Source organism: Cyprinus carpio, chromosome A10 (genome assembly GCF_018340385.1).
Source record: "Cyprinus carpio isolate SPL01 chromosome A10, ASM1834038v1, whole genome shotgun sequence".
In the NCBI taxonomy this organism is placed as follows: domain Eukaryota; kingdom Metazoa; phylum Chordata; class Actinopteri; order Cypriniformes; family Cyprinidae; genus Cyprinus; species Cyprinus carpio.
The window spans coordinates 16,382,835-16,407,470 of record NC_056581.1 but is presented as its reverse complement, the minus strand read 5'-3'; the positions used below and the strand labels follow the sequence as shown (position 1 = coordinate 16,407,470).

At 34.0% G+C, this 24,636-nt stretch overlaps 1 protein-coding gene across 1 annotated transcript; it reads left to right on the top strand.

Annotated features, from left to right (window-relative positions):
- Nucleotides 1–1,096: 1,096 nt before the first annotated feature.
- On the top strand, nt 1,097–24,242 carry edil3b (EGF-like repeats and discoidin I-like domains 3b). The gene is made up of 11 exons (XM_042765438.1): nt 1,097–1,372; nt 3,443–3,517; nt 4,281–4,310; nt 4,741–4,869; nt 10,853–10,966; nt 13,856–14,037; nt 15,059–15,214; nt 16,280–16,424; nt 16,507–16,691; nt 20,328–20,483; nt 22,070–24,242. The coding sequence occupies exons 1-11, from the start codon at nt 1,306–1,308 to the stop codon at nt 22,217–22,219; spliced, it is 1,389 nt and encodes a 462-aa protein (XP_042621372.1). The 5' UTR covers nt 1,097–1,305; the 3' UTR covers nt 22,220–24,242.
- The last annotated feature ends 394 nt before the right edge of the window (nt 24,243–24,636 follow it).

Below are 24,636 nucleotides of genomic sequence, written 5' to 3'. Positions count from 1 at the left end.
AATTATGTTTAAAAAAATCTATATTTTATTATGTTTTCTAGAAACTGTTTTCTCGGTTTTATTACAACTTTATACGTTTTTAATCGTTAATGATGTGTACAATTATAATCAGAATAGCAGTTTTACTTTAGAGGACAATTTATGCTAAATACCGCAGTAGTGAAGTAAAATTTTTTTTAATGTTTTCTCGGTTTTATAACAAGTTTATACGTTTTTAATCATCAATGATGAGTATAATTATACATGGATAATCAGAATAGCTGTTTTACATAGTATTAGTGGCAATTTATGCGAAATAGATTTAGCCTACAGTACACTCTAAAAAATGCTGGTTGTTTCAACCCAGCTTTTGGTCAAATATGGACTAACCCAACTTTTGGGTTAAAAATTTAATTAAAAATTGTAACCCAACAGCTGGGTTAGTCCATCTTTGACCCAAAGTTGGGTAGAAACAACCCAGCATTTTTTAGAGTGTAAACTGAGGTAAGAATAATTCTATAAATTATGTTAAAATATTATGTTTTCTTTCTCGGTTTTGTAACAAGTTATAAAATTAGAGGCAATTTATGCGAAATATGCATATTATATCGGGTTAAAATGATAAAAATAGGCTAATTCCAAGATGCATGAACATTATTGTCGAATGCTGTGAGTTCCTCTCGTTGACCTACAGAGGGCGACAGACACACACAACCTTTAATCAATCTATAGGTTACTGTAAACATGAAAACGCAATGTGAAGTAGTATAATAGGCTTTGTGTTATAAATATAAGCCTTTTTGTGAAAATTAAGAGCACACCAGGGGAAAAACATGATTATCTACACGATTAAAGACGTGATTTTTTTCCTGATAATAGTAAAATCGTGGAAAGAAGAGACAAAATAGTGATATTGTGTGTTTATGGAACATTAAAACATTTTAAACTTGCACGTGGCCGTGCAAACTGTGTAAGTCAAATCAAATAAGGGCCTCTATTTCTATTAATTTTTTCTTTTTGTTCCACTCTGTAGCTATACCTCAAGTAGTAACTACATTTCTATGCACTAGACTAGGCTATACAATTAAAGTTCTTCTATTTTTCTGAGGATGAGTGGATCAGTGGGTGCGTCTACACTGATGCTGTGAATCCTGCCAGTGTCGAGTCTCCATCATCATCTTCATCACTGCAGTAAGAACGGAAGCAGCAGCAGCCGCAGCATCACTGCTCGGAGTCTCTCTGCCATTATATCTGCATCACGGCTGAAACACGGGACGGATCGAGGCTTCACGGGAGAACCAGCGGACATACACAAGTTTCCCCGCGATGGTGCCTTTATTTTTGCTCCTGGTCGTCCGCATTGGCGCGTCCATCTCACATCCGACACCCGCGGGTGAGTTTCACCGATCACAACTCTGTGCGTTCAACATACACCTCACATCTGCACAGAACAAACCCAGATTAAGTTTATAACACACATCAGAACTTCGAGGCAACGTTTGGTGCGTTTATTAAAATATCATCAGACGTAGGCTAATTTATGAGGGAGATGATAATGAGATCTCGGGTTATTTCGGGCATATGATTCTATCAGCGCCCTCTAACAGACATTCAATTAAATATGACATTAATGCAAGCACAGCTGCTTGACACATAAAGATGGCAGTGAATAGTAAACGCCTGCTTGTGCAAGTTGCAGTGCTGTCATCGCTGTTATGAGCTGGGATGTTTGTTTGATGTTACTTTAAGGTGATCCAGAGGTCATCTGCGCAATAAATAGTCATCAAAACACTGTTATCATCTGCAGCCTCAACGTGATCATGTTAAATGTCATACTTCTCTGACTGACCTTTACATTGAATGACTCCGTTTGGACTGTCACTGAGATTTCATTAGAAATCACCTGCATGGGTTAGGGTTGTTCTGTTGTAATATTAATTATTGGAGCTGTTTTTATTTGAAACCTGTTGTTTTTGCATGCCATTAATTTATTAAAATGATTATAATCATTGTTATGCTTACAAAAATGTACTTATGAACTATAATTTCCACCAAAATATCATATTTATTAGAGTTTTAAGAGTAAAATGTATAATGCATTATGGGATCTCATTCAATCCGTATATACCTTGGTACTGCTGAATGATTATCATATTCATTTACCATGGTGTTTACATTGTTCTCTGAGGTACAGTACATTACCATTCAAAAGTCTGGGGTCCGTATGATTTTTATTTTTTATTTTTTTGAAAGAAGTCTCTTATGCTCACCAACACTGTATGTTTTTTATCAAATAATATTAAAAAACAGCAATTTTAGGAAATGTTATTACAAACTAAAATTTCTATTTGAATATATTTTAAAATGTATTTCAATCCTGTGAATCGGGTGATTTTCAGCATCATTCCTCCAGTGTTCAGTGTCACACGATCCTTCAGAAATCATTCTAATATGCTGATTTGCTGCTCAAGAAACATTTCTTATTATCAATGTGAAAACAGTTGTGCTGCTTAATATTTTGTGTGAACTGATACATTTGATGCATTTTTAGAATCTTTGATGAACAGAACATTCAAAAGAACAGTATTTATTTGAAATTGAAATCTTTTGTAACATTTAATATAAACATCTTTACTGTCACTTTTGATCAATTTAATTAATCCTTGCTGAATAAAAGTATTAATTTCCTTGAACAAAAAATCTTACTGACCCGTAACTTTTGAATGCTATTCCAATTCAAACCATGGTACTTGACTCAACACCTACGGTATTACAATAGTAACTATATTACTTTTTTCTTATTGATGTTACAGTACCACAGTTTTATCAGAGTAGCAATAACTACTTTTTTTTCGTTGGAAACTGAATTACCATGGTACATTTCTGTATAAGAGATTCATTAAAACTGTAAGCTTTGAGGAGTCACTCATTTCCTTCCCGATTCACTTTGTTATTCATAATCAGATAGACGCAAGTTTGCAGTGCCAGTGTTTTTGTATCAATGCAAGTTACACAACAAGCATCCTGGCAGTGTGAATTTCATTGTACTGGAAAGCAAAAGCAAAAGGAGCGTGCTACTATAATCTGCTGTGAGTGTCATGCCCTCAGGTTGTGTCGGATCAGTGTGAAACAAGACAGCTCAGTCAGCCGTGTTTCTTTTCTAACACAAACGGTTTTCTCTAATCTTCCATCTCACTTAACCGTACACACTGTTGAAGCACTGGCATTCTGTCATCTTTAAGAGTCGCCAAGTGTATTCCAAAGTTCGGCCGACATGGACACCTGTGTAAACACTCAAAGTTACTGAATAAATCAGGCCGAAATGACAGCACAGCTGAGGATATAGCATCACAAACTTATGTGCATCACTCTGCGACATGCCTTTTTCCATGCTGTAGAGGTGACTTGTCTTTGGAAAAGAATCTCTACTCATTTCCTGTTTATATCTCTTCATGGTTTGTAGGTGAAGTATGTGAACCGGTTCCATGTGAGAACGGTGCTGACTGTCCCAGTACACCGGCTGATGAAAATGTTTCCTGTGAGTTTTTAAGGCACTTTTTACTGTGTCCTTTTGGATTTGAGAAGCCTAAAGGCCCATGAGATTTAATGTCTTGCAATTTCCGCTGTTAAAAAACACATTTAAAAAATATATGGAGTGGTATGTTTTATTAAGTATTTGCCTACACTTTTAGAAATAAAGTTTCTTTATTGGCATTGATGGTTCTACGAAGAAACTTTTTGATATATTGGTTTTTGGAGATTAAGTTCTAATTTCATACACTCTTAAAAATAAAGGTTCCAAAAGGTGGGAAAAAATTCATTCATCAGGTGGAAAAAAAAATTCTGAATGTGATCTCTGTGCCGTAATCATTATAGTTGTGTACATCCTTGTTCGCATAGAATTAGAATGATTTTTAAAACCTTGTTTTTATCGTTATAGTTTTCACTCTTGGAGTGAATAATATGGTTCTACTGTAGCATTTCTACATTTTCCTTGTAGAAATTAGTGCAGGACATGATGGTTTTAACCCTATGGGGTCTAATGGGTTTTGGGGTCCTGGAGAAGTTTTGACATCCCCTGACTTTTGTGCTTTTTTCAGTTGCTTATAAACATATACATGGCTCAAGTCTGAAAACACTATATTCAGTACAAACTGGGCTACAATAATATGTAAATAGAACTAAATAAAAATTAGTGGATGTTTAAAAGATTCTACTGTTTCATCTACTTGGAATCTCCATTTTTATTAGTGCAGATAGAATATGACAGAATCTCATTGTGCATTCTGCTCTTTCAACAGCATCAGGCTGGGAAGAGCAAGCTGTAATTGGTGAGTTTGTTTATTTGAAGCCTCTTTCAATGGCCTGTTTTCCTCATTTTAAGAAAGGTTCAAAAGAGCTTTGCTCATTGAGACTCCAGATATGAATGCCATATTAAACAGATGGCTCATGTACGGCTTATGAGCCATGAACATAAATGATGTCAGCCTTGATTTCCATTCACTAGTTAATTCATATTTAAACATCTGCTTAGCGTTCATTAGACACTCACACTTTCTTGAGTCCTCTTTTATAGCTAATGCAGTATTTAATGTGATGTTCAGACAGAGCTGAAAAACATGAAATAATAATGACCGTGTGGGGATACGTACTGAACATCAAGTTCACTTACAGATCAAGCTGCAATAAACTCTAGTAGGATTTTATGTAGCACTTCAAATGAACCCTGCAGATTTCAGATACTGTGTTTCTGTCATTCAGGGCCCTGCCGCCCGAACCCGTGTCACAACGGAGGGGTGTGTGAACTCGGTGAGACCTACCGCGGCGACACTTTTGTCGGATATTTGTGTAGGTGTCCGCTTGGCTTCGATGGTGTCCACTGCCAACACAGTAAGAAACTATTTTTTAGATACATTAATTTCAACATATTTCAATTATAATATGAGGAAACTATTTATGTATAATGTACAGTATATATATATAAAATTAAATATTACATTTTATATTTAATAAAAAATATTAAATGTATTATATTAAATTAAATTGAAATATAAAATGTAAAATATTAAATGAAAATTAAATGCATGAAGTTAAATTTTTAAAATGTATAGACACACTTTAAAATTAATATTAATGTATTAAATTATATTTTTTACATTTACATATTTATTTTCTATCAGTGATAATAAATATTATAATAAATAATAAGTGCTATACATATGCTATTTATATTATTATTTAAAAAAATATCATATATATATATATATATATATATATATATATATATATATAATACAAATTAATGATACCAAATAATAACTTGCAACCTGCTTTTTTGTTCCAGTTTGTAAGTTTGTTGTATGGCTAAATTCAGTAAGAAACTGTTGTAAAATTATACAAAAATGTTAAAGATTTACCAAAAATATTTTTTATATATATATAACAAATTGTGCTCAAAAATATGGTGTACTGTATAGTCCACCTTCTTTTTTTTTTATTATGCAAGTAAAGAATGTGACAATATGTTTACATGTATCAAATACACAGTCACTTGGACAAACAAACATATATACTGATAACAAACATTACAAGTCCATTCTGATAACTCATGTAAATGCATTCATGTGTCTGTGAGCATGTCATTGCATCTAGGTGTGGGGGAGGAAGCATTAAAAAAAGAGAAGCCAGTGGAGATAAATATTATAAGCAATAATAATGACAATAATAACTATAGCAACAACAACAATGATGATGATGATAATGATACTAATAACAATAATAAAGACTTTTTATTATAGTGCACCTTCAGACAATGCAAGTACATGTATGTTGCATTTTCGTTGTTGCTGCAACATCAACATCAACATCTTTATATCTACAGTAGCTACCAGAATAATAACACATCTAGTTTAATGCTATACAGGCATATGAATGAAAATATCGGCCACTTGAGAAGTGACTTCTGCCACAGTGATGGAAGAACATATGTCTGTAAGTATGTACAAGAAGTCAGCGCACTTACTGTAGTATATTTTATGGCTTTAGTTTCACTAGTGTGGAAATACAATGCATCAATGTAAATATACAGTATATGTTTTTTATACAGTATATCTGCTTCAGTTCATCTCATAAAAACTTCTACAGCTTATTGTGCCAGAACACTTAGGAAAGTGACAGGAACGTAATTAACAAAGAGCTTTTTTTTATCTGTTTGCTGTCAGAGCTTGTTTTTATTTGTTGCATTTCTGTCCTGATTCTCTTGTTTCTGTGGTTACCTCACACCACCGGCATTATTCATCGAATGGGAGAAAGAATATTGGGCTCTGTTCTGCACTGCCTAATACACAATGCACATGTGCATTTGTGACCTTAATGTGCACTGTCTCCTGAATTGACTTCTAAGCGTAGTCTATAATTAATGCTGGAGTGAAAGTATAGCTAAGATAAGACACTGAGGCCCGGTTAGTAGCAGGGGGTTGGAAAACAGACTGAACAACGGCCCTAGAAATCTCAGGCTATTTTTTGGTCGAATTTTTAGAGAATGACATTCTGTCTCATTATCTGCCCCGGGCCCCATGACCTGCTCAGTTTTTGTCATAATAATTAGACTTCATAGCATATTGACCTCATGTAGGATGTTTAGCTGAGTGTGACATTTATAAAAAAAAACAGGGATGTAACTAGACATAAATGACATCCTGGGCTTATCCGTTGTGTTGCAAAACTACCAACAAGTGTGAAGAGTTCCAGTAAAATTAGTTGGAAAAGAGAAGAAAATCAATAATAATAATAATAAATAAACATAAACCAAGACACAGAGAATTAAATTAAAATAAACTGGTAGTATATTAAATTATATTAAATTTAAATGAAAACCAAAAGGGGAAAAAAATAATAATTTACAAATCAATGAAAAAATAAAACAAAGAATCATAGAATTATTAAATTAATTTATATTTTAGTTTAATTCAATTTAGTATATAATTAAACATATGAAAAAAATGTTGCATGACTATAATGTCACTATAGCTCGTTTTTTTTATAAAGAAATGAAAAATGCAACCATATGTCAGCAGCAGAAGTGATTTGTTAGAAAAGGAAAAAATAAAATAAAATCAGTATCAATCAATCAAAAATAAAGAATCAAGCACACAGAACATTAAATTAATATTAAATTGAATTAAATTAAAAATAAAATGTATTAATGAAAAAACTGATGCACATGGCTCCAGTTCAATTCCCAAAAATATATATTTTGAATATTATTTTTTATAATAATAATAATAATAATAATAACAATTGTGTGTGTGTGTGTGTGTACATACAGTATATGTATGTGTATATATATATATGTAGACACACACACACACACACAGCAAAAGAATTTAGAAGTGATCTGTTACAAAAGGAAAAACAAAAAATAATAAAATAAAAATAAAGAATCATTTTTTTAAATTATTACATAAAAAATTCAACTAAATTAAATTAAAAGTGAAAAAATGTAATGTCACATGACGCCAGTTAAATTAAAGTAATAGATTTTTCCTTTTTTAAATAGACCGTATGTTGGTGGTGTTTTCCATGAGCAGACAGACAGATGAACAGATGTGAGAGGGGGCGAAACTATAGCACAGGGAGCTGATGGGAAAAAGTTGCCCTCTAGATCACAATTCATTTTCAATAAAAGGTTCACAGGAGAGCTGGTGCAATCTGGTGAAATTGTTGTGGAGGAGCCATAATAAAAAAGTGAAGTATATACCACCTCAGGGAGCGCTGCCATCCTCATCTATTTCGTCTATGCCAGGATCCGCCGCTGGTTCTGACTTAGTGATCATACTGTGTGAAGCACCACTGACTTCATTAACCTAGTTGTCTTGGCACAACTCGGCACATTGAATTCGTTTTTCCTTAAGAAACGAAATGCCGAAATCAGCATGTGTTTAACAATGGCACGGAAATCGATTCTCAGACTGGCTCTGATCAGGAGAAGAGGCAACCAAAAGGAACTTGGGCATCTCAAAACAACATTTATTAGGTCATAGGCTCTGTCTTTTACTATGGAAGAAGCGTCCAGTACCACAAATCCAGCATGACAGCTGACCAACCCCCCTCTGTTCCTCACACCAATTTACTTGCTTGACTGGCTGGACTTTGGCCCCACGGAGGGAATCCCACCAATCAGGACGAGTTCGTTCAATCGCAACCGACAGCATTGCTTGGATGCACATGACTAGCATGAAGCTGAATGCCAATGGTCATTCCCCACTGAATGCAGCAAAATAAAAAAACAATGCTTTGTTTTAGGGGTCACAGCATTTTTTTTCTGATTTGAAATGAAAGAATTACTACCAAAAGTTTAGGGTCGGTTAATTTTTTAAATGTTTTTGAAACAAGTCTCTTGTGCTCATCAAGGCTGCATTTATTTGATCAAAAATACAGTAAATATTGTGAAATATTATTACAAGTACAAAGAACTGCTTTCTATTTGAATATATTTTAAAATGTAACTTTTTTCCTGGATTCAGTGTCACATGATCATGATTTGCTGCTCAAGAAACATTTCTTATTATCAATGTTGAAAACAGTTGTGCTGCTTAATGGAAACTGTGATAAAGTTTTTTTTTTTCTCGATTGTTTAATGAAGAATAAGTTCAAAGGAACAGTATTTATTTGAAATAGAAATCTTTTCTAACGTTATAAATGTCTTTACTGTCACTTTTGATCCATTTAATCTCTTGCTTAATTACTGACCCCAAAATTATAAACAGTAGTGTTTATGTGACAATGCAAAATAGAATATCAGGCTAGTATAGCAACCGCATTGCAACTTGTTAAAACTACTCCTTTGCAGCAAAGCGCTGGAAACCTTCCATAACACTCCAGCATCGTGACAACAGTTTTTACACAAGCAAGACCCACTCACATTTTCTTAAGATAAATTAAAGTCTGGTTTAGAATTTGCAAATCCAGTTCTTTTGCATATCATTTCTGTGAGATAGTCCCGTTCCATTACCTTTTCTTTTTATTTTGACACCACCCCATGAGAAGATCAGTGCAATCTAACATCAGATCCTTAAATTGCACATTTGTTGTGTTCATCCATGCTTTCAGAGGTCATGAGGTGACCCTGTTTAAGCTGTGGATTTGGTTGTTGCCCTCCAGTGCTCTTCTGTTGTGGTAAACCCAAAGGTCTGGTTTATCTCCAGATATCTGACACAGTTGAGCCTGTGCTCCACCTTGCAGATCCCTGAATTTCTGTCTGTAACGAGTCTCTTGAGTTCCTTTCGTTCTGCTTAAAAATCAAGGAGAGAGGTCATTACAGCAGAACTCCGGGATAGGACACCACAAGCTTTGCTACAAGGAGTCAATCTGTTACAACGCCCACTAATGAAATTAACAACATATTCTCATTGCAATTCGTAACTACACTTTGGAATATAGCTGGGGAATTTGTTGGAATTTGTACAATCTTACAGTCTTACTGTATTTGTATGTTTTCCTACGATCTGCTCATGTTCCACTGAGGGTTCGGTTTAGAGGTGGACTTTTATGCTTAGATTTTTTTCCTAAAATCCGTATGTTTCCACACGACTCAAATCATACCAATTCACCAAAATGAAAAATAATTAGATTTTCTCATGGAATTGGCTTGGAAATGAAAAATGATGACTAAACATCCGCCCACTGGTGGACAACTTAAAAAAAAAAAAAAAAAATCAAGGGTTTTCATTAGGTTTAATATGTTTTTGCATATTAAGAAAAAAAAAAGGAGGTCTCTTTAATATCTCAAATGTTTCACCTGGAGAATTTGGGTGTAGAATTTACACTTCTCACATATAATTACAAAGAACACACTGAATTAATCATGAAATTTTGCAGTAGAAAGACTTAAAGAGTATTTTCTTGTAAAATGTACTACAGTAATGTTTAATTTACAACTTTCCTTAAGAAGTGATATTTCAGAAGAGATCTGAACAATACCTCAAACTGTGCTCAGATTTGTCAAGATAATTCTGCAATCAAAAATATGATCTTGAAGATTTCTTATAAAATACTTCCAATAACAAATTGTCAGAGCTGTATCACCATCTAAAGGAATCTGGGAAGAAACATCTGAGACAAAGTTGATACTTCAACACTGAAGTCTTCAGTGAGCATCATTTAAACAATAATATTTTGTTCTCTGTATTTAGTTTCTAAAACAAACTTTACAATTTTCACTTAGAAATTTCTAGCAAATTTCACATGATTACAAAGAAACACCAAGTTGAAACATAACATTTTGAATTTGAAAGACTGAAATTGTATTTTACTCTAAAATGTACTTCAAAATATTTTTTTTATTTACATATATTAAAAAATATATTTTTTTTACATTCTATAATCTCATGATTCCTAAAGAAGAGATTTTTCAGAAGAGATGTCTCAAAAATGTACTCATTTATCAAGATTAGTCTTAAATCAAAAGTCCTGGATCTCAGAATGAACTCCAGCATTTATCATCATATTCTTCCATGAACAAATATTCTGAGCTGCAATGAACATTCATTTCATAGCTTTATACTCTTAATGTTCTTTCAGCATTTGTGTCTATACCTGAAACACTTTGGCAAGAAACAAAAATGATTGATACTTAAAACATAAAGGATAATCAAAGAGCAGCATTTAAGCAATAATATCCCCTCTTAATTATTAATGTGTAAATAAGCACTTTCAGTGTAAATTGGAAAGATGAGAGAGAGGTTTTTCATCACTGTGGCAAATCAATCATAATGAGAAACTATATATATATATTGAGCTTTTGTAGCTTTTTCCAGGTTGTCGCTTTTGATCATTTTCTGAAGAGTCCATGGATGTCTGCTTGTCTTTTCAGATGTTAACGAATGTGAGAAAAACCCATGCAAAAATGGAGGCAGCTGCACAGACCTGCGAGCAAACTACACCTGCCAGTGTCCCGGCGAATACATGGGGCGGAACTGTCAGTACAGTAAGTGCGAATTGACTTCATAACCTCATTTCAATAAATCCATGTGTTTAAATATTCACTTTCAAACCACAGCATCTCTTGAGGAGCAAACTCAAACTAAAACTGTCGGCTTGGGGATGGGAGCCATCTGCCTTCAACAGCTTTTTTTGGGAGAATCTGAGTGAATGAGGCCAATGTGACATTGACTGAATAGGGAACCACATTGCTTACATAAATTCAGATGGGGAACTGATTCTATTTGACTTATTTTAGTCCATGCAATATTTCCTAGACATTCGGTCTCCAGAAAGTATGCCAGAAACCCCTTATTACTCACTTTACACACTAGGACTCAAGAGAATACCAATACTTGCATAACCATGACTTGTTTGCTGGTATTTTTTGTGCTGGCTCAAAACAAGAAGTTCCCAGCTGTAGCTTAACACATCTATGAACGTTTAATTGAATTAGTTGAAGATTACTGTCATGCTTTCTTACTTACATGGCTGTGAGGGGTGTATATAAATGTTACAACCCTCGAGAAGGTTTGGTTTGCAATCATGCTGTCCAAACACAGCAGCAGAAGCTCCCTACAGGCAAGTCTGAGCAGCCTGCGGCTCCTTTTCCAATCTCCCCAGTCGATGCGATCGTTCGGAGATGGCTCAGTTACTCCATTACTGTTCTCCCCGGAGCACCAGCGAGTGGGCGCCATCTCCACAGGTGGACGAACTGATGACAGCAATGACACTAGGGAGGACATCTTCGGCTTTGAGAGTGAAGACAGCATCTCTTTGTGTGAGAGCAAGGACACGATATCCATCGGCGAATCCAAGGACATCGCATTTAAAAATTCAGACCTGCTGGATGGTGTTGAGGACAAAACAGAGAAAGATGGCATTTCAGGGGTCGATATGGAGTCTGTGGCGGGAACCAACGAGAGCAAGAATAATGTTATCATATTATCACTCGAGACCAAAGAACAATGCATTTGTGGTATTCCTTTGAAGTGCTTGATCTTGCCTTGTTAGCTATGTTTGTAAGAAAACAAAGATTTGTCTGCCATAGTTTAAGTGCTTTCTGCAAATGAGATATTTTTTTTTATTTAAATCAGTTCTTGCATTATTTGTGTTTTTAGCATTTTTAGACTTTTCGTATATCTTCTCAATATATTAGAGGTGGCATATGCAATTCAATGATTGGTCTTAGTCAGGGTTATTATACTGTAGTTAACTAAAACCAAAACCATAAAAAAGCATTTTTGCTACTTGAAATAATATAAACATTAAATGAAATAGAATAAAATATACAAAAAATATATTTTTTTCAAATAGTTGCCAAGGAAACGTGTCTTTTTATACTAAAATAACTAAAACTAAAACTAAAATAAGTCATTTGTAAGCTCAAGGTGTATGTGATTGATTCACTAAAATGAAACAGCTCATAAGATTCATTTATGCTGGAATTGTACTTCAGTGGTTGAGCTTTTTTGATTTACTGAAAAAAACGGATGCATAAGGATCATCTGTTCCAAAATTAAATTACACAGGTGACGCTGGACAGTTTTGATTCAGTAAAAAGAACCGATTCATAAGAATCATTTGTTCAGAAATCAAACTACACTATTGTAGTGCGCTGTGTTTTGATTCGCTCTTAAAAGACATTCGTTCCAAAGTTGAATTCGGCCTACTTCTTGGCAATGTATGTTTTTAATTCAGTAAAAAGAACCGACTCGTAAGAGTCATTCGTTCGGGAATCGGACTACACTGGCCTCGTGGAGCACCGATGAATAAATATTGCAGGAAATTCCCAGAATAGTCACCAATATTTGTTTTAAAAATGAAAACAGTCCTACAAATGAGACAATTGTTGACACACAGTAAGAGTATAGAGATATAAATTTAATGTGGAATGTTTGAGTTTATATAGAACAATTCAACTTTTGATATATTTCAGATATTTCCTAAAACTCTTTTTAGAGATTACAGGGGTTTTTTTTTTTTCTGAAAAGAAATATTTGAGAAGAAGGTTACTAGTGTTGGGCTCCTTTCTCAAAAAAATGAATTTATTACTTGTTACTAGTTACTCCTTTCATGAGTAATATTGTTAATTTTCTTATTACTTTCTAGCAACAGTAATTAGTTACACTACTAGTTATAATACTTTTCCTTCACGCCACACAGAAGTTGTAATTGTGAATCTTCCCCAGAAAATTCTTCTAAAATGTTACAAACAATATATTTCTGCCTCATCCTTTGACCAAAATCCACATTAAATTGCAGTCAGAAGTTATTACAAACACTCAATGGTGACTGATAGTGACTTTTAAGTAAAAGTGTTGTATAAATCTCATGTGTAGCTTGAAGCTAATTGTAGCTATAATTTCTCTGTTACCCAAATATGATTATATTTCAAAAGAAATCACAGTTCGTTAGAAAATGTTTCATTTTCTAAAAAGTTTTTTAATTATAGTACTATCATTTATATCGGGATCAGAGGGATGTGGGTGGGCAAGCCATGTAATGCCAGAGTAAAGTAATGCCACAACGTGCACATCAGTGTTCAGAACATCTTTTCTTCTGACAAAATCAATGTAATAGCAATATTTCCATCCACTGAATGTAAGCTTTTCCATATTCCAAGCTTGCCTGCTGCACTGGTAACTTCATGTGCCTATGCGAGTCATGAAAATTATGAAAATAAATCTATGAATTATTGGATTGATGGATATCAAATCAGTAGGGGTTGAGGCATCACAAATAATTGAGTAATAAGCTGTTTTATGGATGGTAACTAATGTTACACTACTAGTGAATGCAAAAAGTAACATTATTACTGCCCAACACTGAAGGTTACTTTTTAATTGAAACAACTGAGTTTCAGTTGTTGCTCTTACCATGTCTGTTCTTTCAGAATGTTCTGGACCTTTAGGGATGGAAGGGGGGATCATTTCGAACCAGCAGGTGACGGCTTCCTCCACACATCGTTCTCTGTTCGGCCTGCAGAAATGGCTTCCGTACTTCGCCCGACTCAACAAGAAGGGCCTCGTCAATGCCTGGAGCGCAGCCGAGGGTGACCGATATCCATGGATTCAGGTAATCCTGCCACATTTTGACTGCATTAGATGAAAATAAAACTTTTAGACTTTTTTATAATTGAATATCAATTCATGAGCAAAATACAAGCAACAGTAAGATTAACGCTTGCCTTAGCAAAACCAATAAATAACAACTAACAACTCTTCTAAGCTGTGTGCAAGCCAACCAGCAATTTCAAGAAAAAGCACAAACGCCCCACGGTTATTAGTTTATACCAGGAGGTAAATCTCATCAGACATTTCAGGAGTTCTAAAAGCACATCAGTGTTAGATTTCATTAGGAGACACACAGAAAGAACAGTGTGGTTGCACAAAATAATGTTCACAGCCACCATAATGACTTAAGTGGTAACTGCACACTGCCACCACAAAAACATCCCTAGCCTTGTTCTGCCATTGTCCTGCGTGTGCCTGACTTTATTTTTGTGCCTTCAAGATTAAAGATGGCTTTGATGCCAAAATGCTTTTAAATAAGACCTCAATCTGTAGCTGGAAAACGGCATTCCTGTTTTCTAGTCCTCAGATGTTCTTACTGCTGCTTTAAAGGGGTCATGACATGGATTTTTTTTAAATTATTATTTTAATATGTTTCTTGAAAGCTTCACTTATGAAGTTAATAAAGTTTTTTTGCACACACACACACACACACACACACACAAAAACAAATCAATAAAAATTATATATATATATATATATATATATATATATATATATATATATATATATATATAAATATATATATATATATATATATATATATATATATATATATGTAAATACATGTACATAAAAATTTTAATGTATGTAAAATGGACAATTTAATATAATTTATTTGTATAGTGCTTTTCACAATGCAAACTTTTATGGCTTACCTTCCACACAGCCCCTCTCCAGATACACGGCCGTCATCAGATACACAGCAATTTCTTATAGGGACAAATTATGACTCCACAGCCCACGAGGCTTCAATTGTTCATCTTGTGAGCTGAGGCCATCGATTTTGTGCTGTCCACTCACAGATAAATCTACAGCGGAGGATGAGGGTGACCGGACTGATAACACAGGGTGCCAAGCGGATTGGAAGCCCAGAGTACGTGAAATCATATAAAGTGGCGTACAGTGACGACGGAAAAGCCTGGAGCATGTTTAAAGTCAAGGACACAGATGAGGACATGGTAAGACGGGGCACACCGTTCGTTCCAGTTGAGATGAGAGAGCCCGAGGGGGATTTTTTTAAATTAAGAAACTGTCCGACGTTCTCCTGCCAACTCGCCCCCCTCTCCAGTTTTTATTTTTATCAGTCAGACTCTTCTTGTTTTATATATCAGTGAGAAATCTCCCTTTAATGTGGATCAGAATGATTTCATCACTTACATTTTATTTCATTTTCATTTATTATAATTTTTTTGAAGTCTATGACAGCTATTTTTGAGTTCATGTAATATTGATAATTATAAATAAATAAATGCACATAATGATTTGAGTTAAAATTATATCATTAAAATTATAATGTTTTATTAATTAAATACAGTATCATTCAAAAGTTTGGGGTCAGTTAGATTTTTTAATGTTTTTAATGAATGTCTCTTGTGCTCATCAAAGCTGCATTTATTTAATGAAAAATATAGGAAAAACAATAAATATTTTGAAATATAATTACAATTTAAAATAACTGTTTTCTGTTTTAATATATTTCAAAATGTAATTTATTTCTGTGATGCAAAGCTGAATTTTCAGCATCATCAATGTCCCATGATCCTTCAGAAATCATTCTGATTTGCTGCTCAAGAAGCAATTATTATTAATTATTATTATTATTATTATTATCAATGTTCGAAACAGTTGTGCTGGTTAATATTTTTGTCAAAAGCTGATTTTATTATTATTTTATATTATTTAAAAGAAAGAAAGAAAGCACTTTTTTTGTAATATTTTGTAATATTGTAAATGTCTTTACTGTCACGTTTGATTGTTTTAATGCATCATTGCTGAATAAAAGTATTAATTTCTTTAAAAAAAAAAAGAAAAAGGTTCAGCTTGATAATGCACGAATATTGCACCTGAGAGAGCCATGACTGACCAATCAGAATCAAATACTAGGTCTAATGGAGGTCTAATAACCAAATGTTTTTAGAGTTTTATCATATTCATAAATATTTGCACTTTTTTATTTGTTAAGGATTTTTGCAATTTTTAAAATGTTTATAATCACTGTTTTTGTTTATGCTATTTTACTGCAGATATTCACCGGAAATACTGATAATAATTCCCCCTCAGCTAACTCCTTCAGTCCACCAATCGAAGCGCAGTACATCCGCATTTACCCACAAGTATGCAGAAAACACTGCACACTGCGAATGGAGCTCCTGGGCTGTGAGCTCACAGGTCTGTGTTTTGAAGTGCGCAGTGTTTGTCTCCGACACCATCATGAGTTAGAATTATGTTCACTCTTGCAATTGTTTTTCAGGATGTTCAGAGCCCATGGGGATGAAGACCGGACACATCCAGAACTATCAGATCACCGCCTCCAGTGTGTTTCAGACCCTGAACATGGACATGTTCTCCTGGGAACCCTCCAAGGCCAGACTGGACAAACAGGGCAAGGTCAACGCATGGACATCAGCCCATAACGACCAATCCCAGTGGCTGCAGGTGAGACAGATATAAAAAAGTATAGTTCAAAAGTTTGGGGGGGATTTATTTTTATTTTTTTTAAGATTAATACTTTTATTCAGGATGGACACATTAAATTGATCAAAAGTGACAGTATTTATGCTATCAGACATTTAGAATGTTATAAAAGATTTCTATTTCAAATAAGTGCTGGTCATTTGAACTTTCTATTCATCAAAAAATGCATCACGGTTTCCATAAAAATATTGAGCAGCATAAATATCACCATAGATAATCATAATAAATGTTTATAGAACAGCAAATCAGTATATTAGAATGATTTCTGAAAAATAATGGGACACTGAAGACTGGAGTAATGATGCTGGAAATTCAGCTTTGGTCACAGAAATAAATTACAATTTTATATAGAATATAGAAAACAGCTATTTTAACTAATTCCACAACATTACTATTTTTACTGTATTTTTACCAGGCTGGGAGACCAGCAAGCCAGCCCAGACCAGTTTCAGCTATTTAAAAAAATAAAAATTAATTGATTGTGCTTCATTAGACTAAATACATCAGCAAGCTAAAATATAAGGCTTTTCTCACTATGTTTAAATCTGGGTTATTATAATTTTTAACCGAGTTAAAACAATATTAATCCTAGTTTATGAAGCTCTCCCTTGGAAATGCAGTCCCAAAGGTGCTCGTATATTGTGCCAAATTATTTAGCAACAGACAACCAATCATGAACTAAACAATGCTTGCCTCATTAAATATTCATGACTTAGTACAGTCAAAGTAAGAACTTTCCTGTTCAGTTTCAGCCTCTGAGGGAGTTAAAAACGTTGAATAGTGATGGTGTTTGGAGTGACAGAAAGACAACCAGAGAATGGTTATGTGGCGATTTTGGGATTTCTAATTGGCACCAAATAGGTTATATCATATCACAAAAAAATTCTTTCAGCCAATGGGATCATTTGAATTTGACACAGGGTGAGTAGTAGGATGTGTCATATAGCATCATCCTTGCTAAGTGTACGATTTCAGCCCTGATTTAATATGCCACATAAATACATTAATCCTCATGCATTCAATAAACTGCAGGATAATCTTTAATTTCCCCCATAGTCCTACAAATACACCCACAGGTCAGTCTGTGGTCAGCTACTGTACCTCCAACATCACTAATCTAACTAACCCAGTAGGCTGCTCATTGTTTGCCGTTATAACAGACTGTAAGTCTGAGCTTGTTCTCAGACCCAAGAGCCGTAATGTCTTTAAATGGCTGAGTCTGCTGCCATTGAACTGAGATCGGGAAATTGGATCCGAGAGAACAGGCTAATGTATATATTATATTACACCTGCACGCTTGCAGAGCCGAGCCCGGCCGCTCAAATGCTCCTCTGAGATTGAAGAGCTGCTGTTAATGCCGCTCACGTCAGTCCAGGTCAGAAAGCAGAACCTGAGTCCTCATGAAAGCATAAGACAGAGAGAGAGAGTCCGTACTGACTGCACAGTTGTGTCCCGAAATAAAAATATTCATAAAACAGCTGTGGATTTTAATAATATACCTACATTTTATTTTTTAATAAGAATTATCTATGCTGTAAAAAGTGATTTTTCAAAATGTTAAATGAAACAAAGATTACTGGAGTAAGTTTTACAAGAAAATGCTATTTAGTCTTTCTACTTCACATCTAATTCAATACGTTATTTGCCATTGCTTTTTAATTAATTGTGACATTTACTAACAATTCCTGAGTAAAAATTATTTCTACACCAATTTTTTTCAGTGCATTAATGTTGTCAAATAAGGTATTTCCAGAAACATTAAATGATGCCAAGTTTAAAAACATTAAATGATTTTTTCCGAACTGATCAGACAGATTTCTGTAAACTAATTTTGGTACTGTTAAAACAATTAACAATTTTTCATATTTTAAAATAAAATTATAAAAAAAAAAATTCTGTGATGATGAGTTTATTCAATATAATGTACAATAAGTACAAATGTGCTTATTGCACTAATAAGTATGTTTTAATTTGTTCGTTATTTGTAATACAATTAATTTACTCAGTTATGCATTAAATAATGAGAATTTTGATGTTATCAATTTTTAGAGTTCTTAAAACAATTTAGTGCTGTGCTGTGTAATTCAATTGCTGCTTTGGTCATGTTAATTATTTTACAGAATTAAAGTTCACAGTACTCAGTTATGCAACATTTGTCTTAAAATAGACTTCACTAAATAATAATAATAATAATTATTATCATTATTAGTCACATGATAAAGTAATTTGACCAATTATACCAAAATAATTAAGCATAAAATTACTGTAAATTACTGTAATTTAATGTTTTTAACATACAAGTATTTACATAAACACACCCTGTGGGTGTGGCCATTTAAATGTTGAATTGAATATATGACAAATTCTGAATTTTGCCAACCATCCAGAAATGCATATACTGAATTTAGAGAAGCATGCTGTACTTTCTGGCCTTTAGGTGTCATGTCATCTTATTGTCATAAAATGCCACAGCTTATTTTAATAAAAGTCAAGTTCATTAACTGAGACTGGCTTTTTTTTTAGCAAAAACAAGAAGCTCCAGAGCAGTTAATTACAGCAGCCTTGAAATCCTGTAATACCACTAAAGTAATAGACTTCTCAAATTCAGCGGCCTGAAGACGTTCCTGCGGTGTCAGTGGCACTGATTAACTCCGGTCCTCCGAGGGGAACTCTGCAGTGCAGACGAGGGCTGTGATTTAGCCTGGCGTCCATCACTCTGTGAAGGGCAGTGAATTCAAGCTGTATTAAACAGATAACAGGTTGAGAGACAGTCCCACCAAAGCAGCTGTGAGATTTGTTTTACCTTCAGACACCTTTAGCCGTTAGTAGAGGTATAACCTACTTTACAAAGACAATTTTAGACATGAGCAGAGCTGTCTACACTGCAAGCACCTTATGTTGGATGGCCAGTTTCTATTTTTGCACAGCTACTCCTGCAGTTTTCCTTTTTATCATTTTATTTTATCGATGCTGAAATCTATCTTTGAGCTCATAACTTTATAACTACATTTGCTATAGAAGCCCATTTCCACAATGGGATAAAAAAAAAAAAAGATCCTGCAATTCTGAGGAAAATATTTTTTCATTATTTTTTTTTTTTAAATCAAATTATTTTCAAGAATTGTGAGATATAAAATCAAAAGTGTGTTGATGTAAGCTCAGAATTCGGAGAAAGTCAGAATTAGAATATAAACTCCAAAATGCAAGTTATAAATTCGGAATTGCGAGAACGTAAGAATTCTATGTTTATATCTTGCAATTTCAGAATTGTGATGTAAGCAGAATTGCGAGAAAAAAGTCGCAATTACCTTTTACATTTTTTTATTCTGTGGTGGAGAGAATAATCTTCCATCATTTTTTCCATTAACTGCCATTCAAAATTACATGTACATGCTGGCAAAAAATATTTCATTGTATTACAGTAATATTTTACAAGCATGTGGTTTTGTGGAGGGCTCTTAACAGCAGAAAATTAGCTTCTAAAATGATATACGTGGGCTAGAATGGAATGTGACATTGCAAAGCATTTTCTGTTGTTTTCTTCACAGAAAAGTCTGTAGAAACACTCTCTCTCCCTCTCTCTCTCATTATCACCAGGTGGATTTTCAGATTACCACCAAAATCACAGGAATTATCACCCAAGGAGCCAAAGATTTCGGGCATGTGCAGTTTGTCGGTTCCTATAAAGTGGCGTTCAGTAATGATGGGGAGAAATGGCTCATGTATCAGGATGAGAAACAACAGAAGGATAAGGTAGGACACTCTCCATGTACATGAACATTCGAGGGAGATGCCATATTTTTAATGAAAGTATTAGTTTATTAACTTTTTTTAATTTAATGTCTTTTATAAAAATCACTCAACTGATTGTATGAAATAGATGGTGCTTCTCACACACACTGCATGAAGGACATGACATCAGCGTTACCCATGAGAAAAATTTCAACCTCTCAGCATTTTTTTGACAATCTTCCACCTCCAGCTGAAGAATCACCTCCACGCTTTCCATCTGGAGCAGCAGCAGCTGACAAGACGAACGCTTTTCTCAGACACAAAACTCCAGCAGGAGTCCTTCTGTGGAGAATAGAGAGACGGTTATTTCTATTTAACATTCAACATTTATTAGACAGATACTACTAGACTGAAGCTAGGGTGCTGTACATGGCTGCCAGTGTTGCTATGTGGTATATTTTCATTTATATGCATCAATATGCAATACATAATAAATATATAAGTACATTACCATTCAAATGTTGGGGGTCAGTAAGATTTTTTTTAAAGAAATTAATACATTTATTCAGCAGGGATGAATTAAGTTGAATTAAATCAAAAGTAACAGAAAAGATATTTATAATTCTATTTCAAATAAACAATCCTAAGAAAAATTTATCATGGTTTTCACAAAAATATTAAGCAGCACAACTGCTTTCAACATTGATAATAAGACATGTTTCTTGAGCAGCAAATCAGCATATTAGATTGATTTCTGAAGGATCATGTGACACTGAAGACTGGAGTAATGATGCTGAAAATACACAGGAATAATTTATATTTTAAATTAACAGTTATTTTAAAATGAAATAATATTTCACAATATTACTGTTTTTACTTTATATTTATTTATTTATAGTTATGTTTTCAATCAAATAAATGCAGCCTTGGTGAGCATAAGAGACATTTAAAACCATTAAAAAATCATGCCGACTCCAAATTTTAAATTGTAGCGTAGGCAAATATTGTTGTTTATTATTAAAGAATTTTAATGTAAGAAAAATGCCACAGGGAGACTTCCAGGGAGACACAAATGCATCATTGAATCACTAGCACATTAAGTCATACAGATTTACATGTGGGTGAATTTTTGCTGGATTTTGCAGAATTTTCTTTTGTTAGTGAACTACCCCTTTTGCTTTTTTGAGTCACATGATGTGACGTGTGATCTTTTCTCCTCATAACCCTTTCCTTATCCCTCAACACACAGAGACCGTTTTTTTCCTCACACACACACACACACTTACACACACACACACACACACACACACACTGTAAGGTCATAAGTGTGGTGGTTGGGGGTTGTTAGTGGTGTTGGCTGGGTAATATATTCTGACAGCGCTGATAAGAAACGGTCTGCTGGAATAGATTCTCTCAGAGGACTAATCTGTGAACGACGTCCTTTAAAAAGTGCTATTAAAAGAGCTCAGGTTAAGAGGTGTATGAAAGCCACACGTCTGCTTCATATAGCCTATTTTACCGCAACATTATTGTGCACTTTTAAATGACATCAGAACGCCTGATTCAGCAATTTTTAATAACGCATTGTCCTTCGGTGTCATTGACAGATCTTCCAAGGAAACTTTGACAATGAAACGCACAGAAAGAATGCGTTAGATCCGCCGATCTACGCCCGATTCATCCGGATTCTTCCGTGGTCATGGTATGGACGCATTACTATGAGGGTGGAGCTTCTGGGGTGTCCAGAGGAACAATGAAACTACGGCGCATTTTATGACAGACTGTGTAAAAACAACATTTCTAATGGTGATCTTTCAAGGATGCTTTGGCCTGATTGGAAAATGAAAGATCTTTTGATTACAGTCGATGATAGTCAATGATTGTGATGACTTTGAATGGATTTTTTTGAGGGGTTTTTTCGCTCTGGAAAAAACAATTTACAATGCTTTTCAAATGTTACTGTCACTGTACAACTGACTACTTTATTTCATAGTATTATTATCAGAAATAGGTCGCTTGTATTCACTCAGGTCAAAGGTCACATGCTAGAATAGTTTGAGTATATGATTTCTGCATATAAGGAGGAGGTGAGAACTGTTGTTGCTATCCTTATGGATTTATGTATATTAACTATCAAATGGTGTCATTTGTAATTTATTACAATTCAATCGAAGCAAAATCAATGAATGAAAAGTATAGGAGTGGGGTAAACTGTGCCGCTTAGCAAGATTTACTTCACATGGAAGGACACAGACTTAAGACTAAAGGCTCATTCACACCAAGATCGATAACTATATTAGCATCCACACAATGTATGATATCGTTCTGTTTATTTATTATAAGCGCGCACTGCAGTTTGTCATCAGCCATTTTAAATGCTCTGTTATCATTATATAGTGGTGTAGACTCTGCTATTCTTATCAATTTAGTATGATTTCATAACTATATATTTTCTGTTATCTTAGTGTTCATCCTTGGTGTGAACAGGCCTTAAGTGTGGTCAGATTTACCATTGCTTGGCAAATTTTTGTGAGTGAAATCCAGACATTTAAACAAAAAAACAGACATTTGGGAATTTTGCATGAGGGGAATTTTTCCCCGCACCAATTTCACTTCAGTTTCAAGTCTGTCACACGAATTTACCGCTTTGACCAACAGAGCGCGTTCAAAATATTTTAGAACTCAATTTAAGATTCATGTATTCAAATTAAAATGTCCACCCATTTGGAATACAAAACAAACTAATAATAATAAAATGATGCATATTTAGATACACAGTAACCGGGATTATATATTTATAATCAATAAAACAAATTTGTTTCAGTCTTATAAATTTGAATAAACTTGAATATTGCTTGTTTTCACATTTTAATCATGTTCATGCTTTTTAACTGAATAAATTCAATTTAATTCACAATGAAAAGATTAAATACCAATTCTGCAATTTGAATAAATGCATTTTGAAAATATGATTATTTAAATTAAATCAAATAGATTTAAATAGCTAATAATAAACCATGCCATGATTTCTTTGAGAGGAAAACTTCATTTATGACTGATAAATATGTATCAAATTAAGTTTATTAGCTTATTAGTTTATTCCAAATGGAAATATTCAAATATGGATATATTTACTTTTCAAGTAAAATGAATATGAATATAGATGAGAAAGATTAATTTCTTAATACAAAATTGTCTTTTGTTGATGCACATTTTTTGCACTTTCACAAACCACCCCAAAAAATTAGAAGGATTAATATTCAAAATATTTTTTACAGCTACCTACAAAAATGATGCAGTTCAATAGATTAATGGAGGCGATACGTAACAATTACTTACAACAACGTAGCGTTCAGTATTTCAGATATATCCAAAGTCAACACAAACAACAAAGTTAACATGAAATCAAAATGAAATGAGTTCCTGCTGGATAAATTAATTTTTGTACCATTTCACTCAAAAATACTGTATGTCAAAATACCGAAGTGGAATGATATTTACGCTGACTTTCATGTTGACTTTAACTCGATTAAGCGAGAACAAGCCAACAAACATTTTCTTTCTTTCCTTCTTTTGTAGTGTTTTTTGAAAACCTGTAAATGCCAAACAGTATAAATCAAGAGCAGTTTTGGTATAATCATATCTTATACTAGCTTTCTACCGTATTTCTTCATTGCTGTATTCACTGGACAGTATTGAACAGACCTGATTATAATGTACTATAGCATTACTGAACTCTTAATGGTCATTTTAACAATAAAAATCTAACTGTGAGACCGTTTTTGCACAGTTACAGTTCTTTATTCACTGAGTCTGAATATGCATAAGGACATAGTTGCTGGTCTGTTCCATTTTTGCTGCTGTTTTTAAACTTCAGTAACCACAACAAGCACAAAGTATGGGAAAGCTATCGGGTGAGGACTTGAGTTTTGTGTACATTCTGCAAAACTTCAGATTTGAATGTTGCTGTGTATTCATTCTGATCCATACCAGTCTGAGATGACCAAATTGCTTTTTTGGAACCTGGCAGGTGGTTTGTTGCTGGTCTAAACTGGTCTACCAGGTTAAAATCCATTTTCTATAGTCCACTTGACCACAAACTGGCTTGCGTGGACCAGCTAATGACCATAAATGAGCAGCTGCTTTTAATTTGATTAGATAGTTAACAATAACA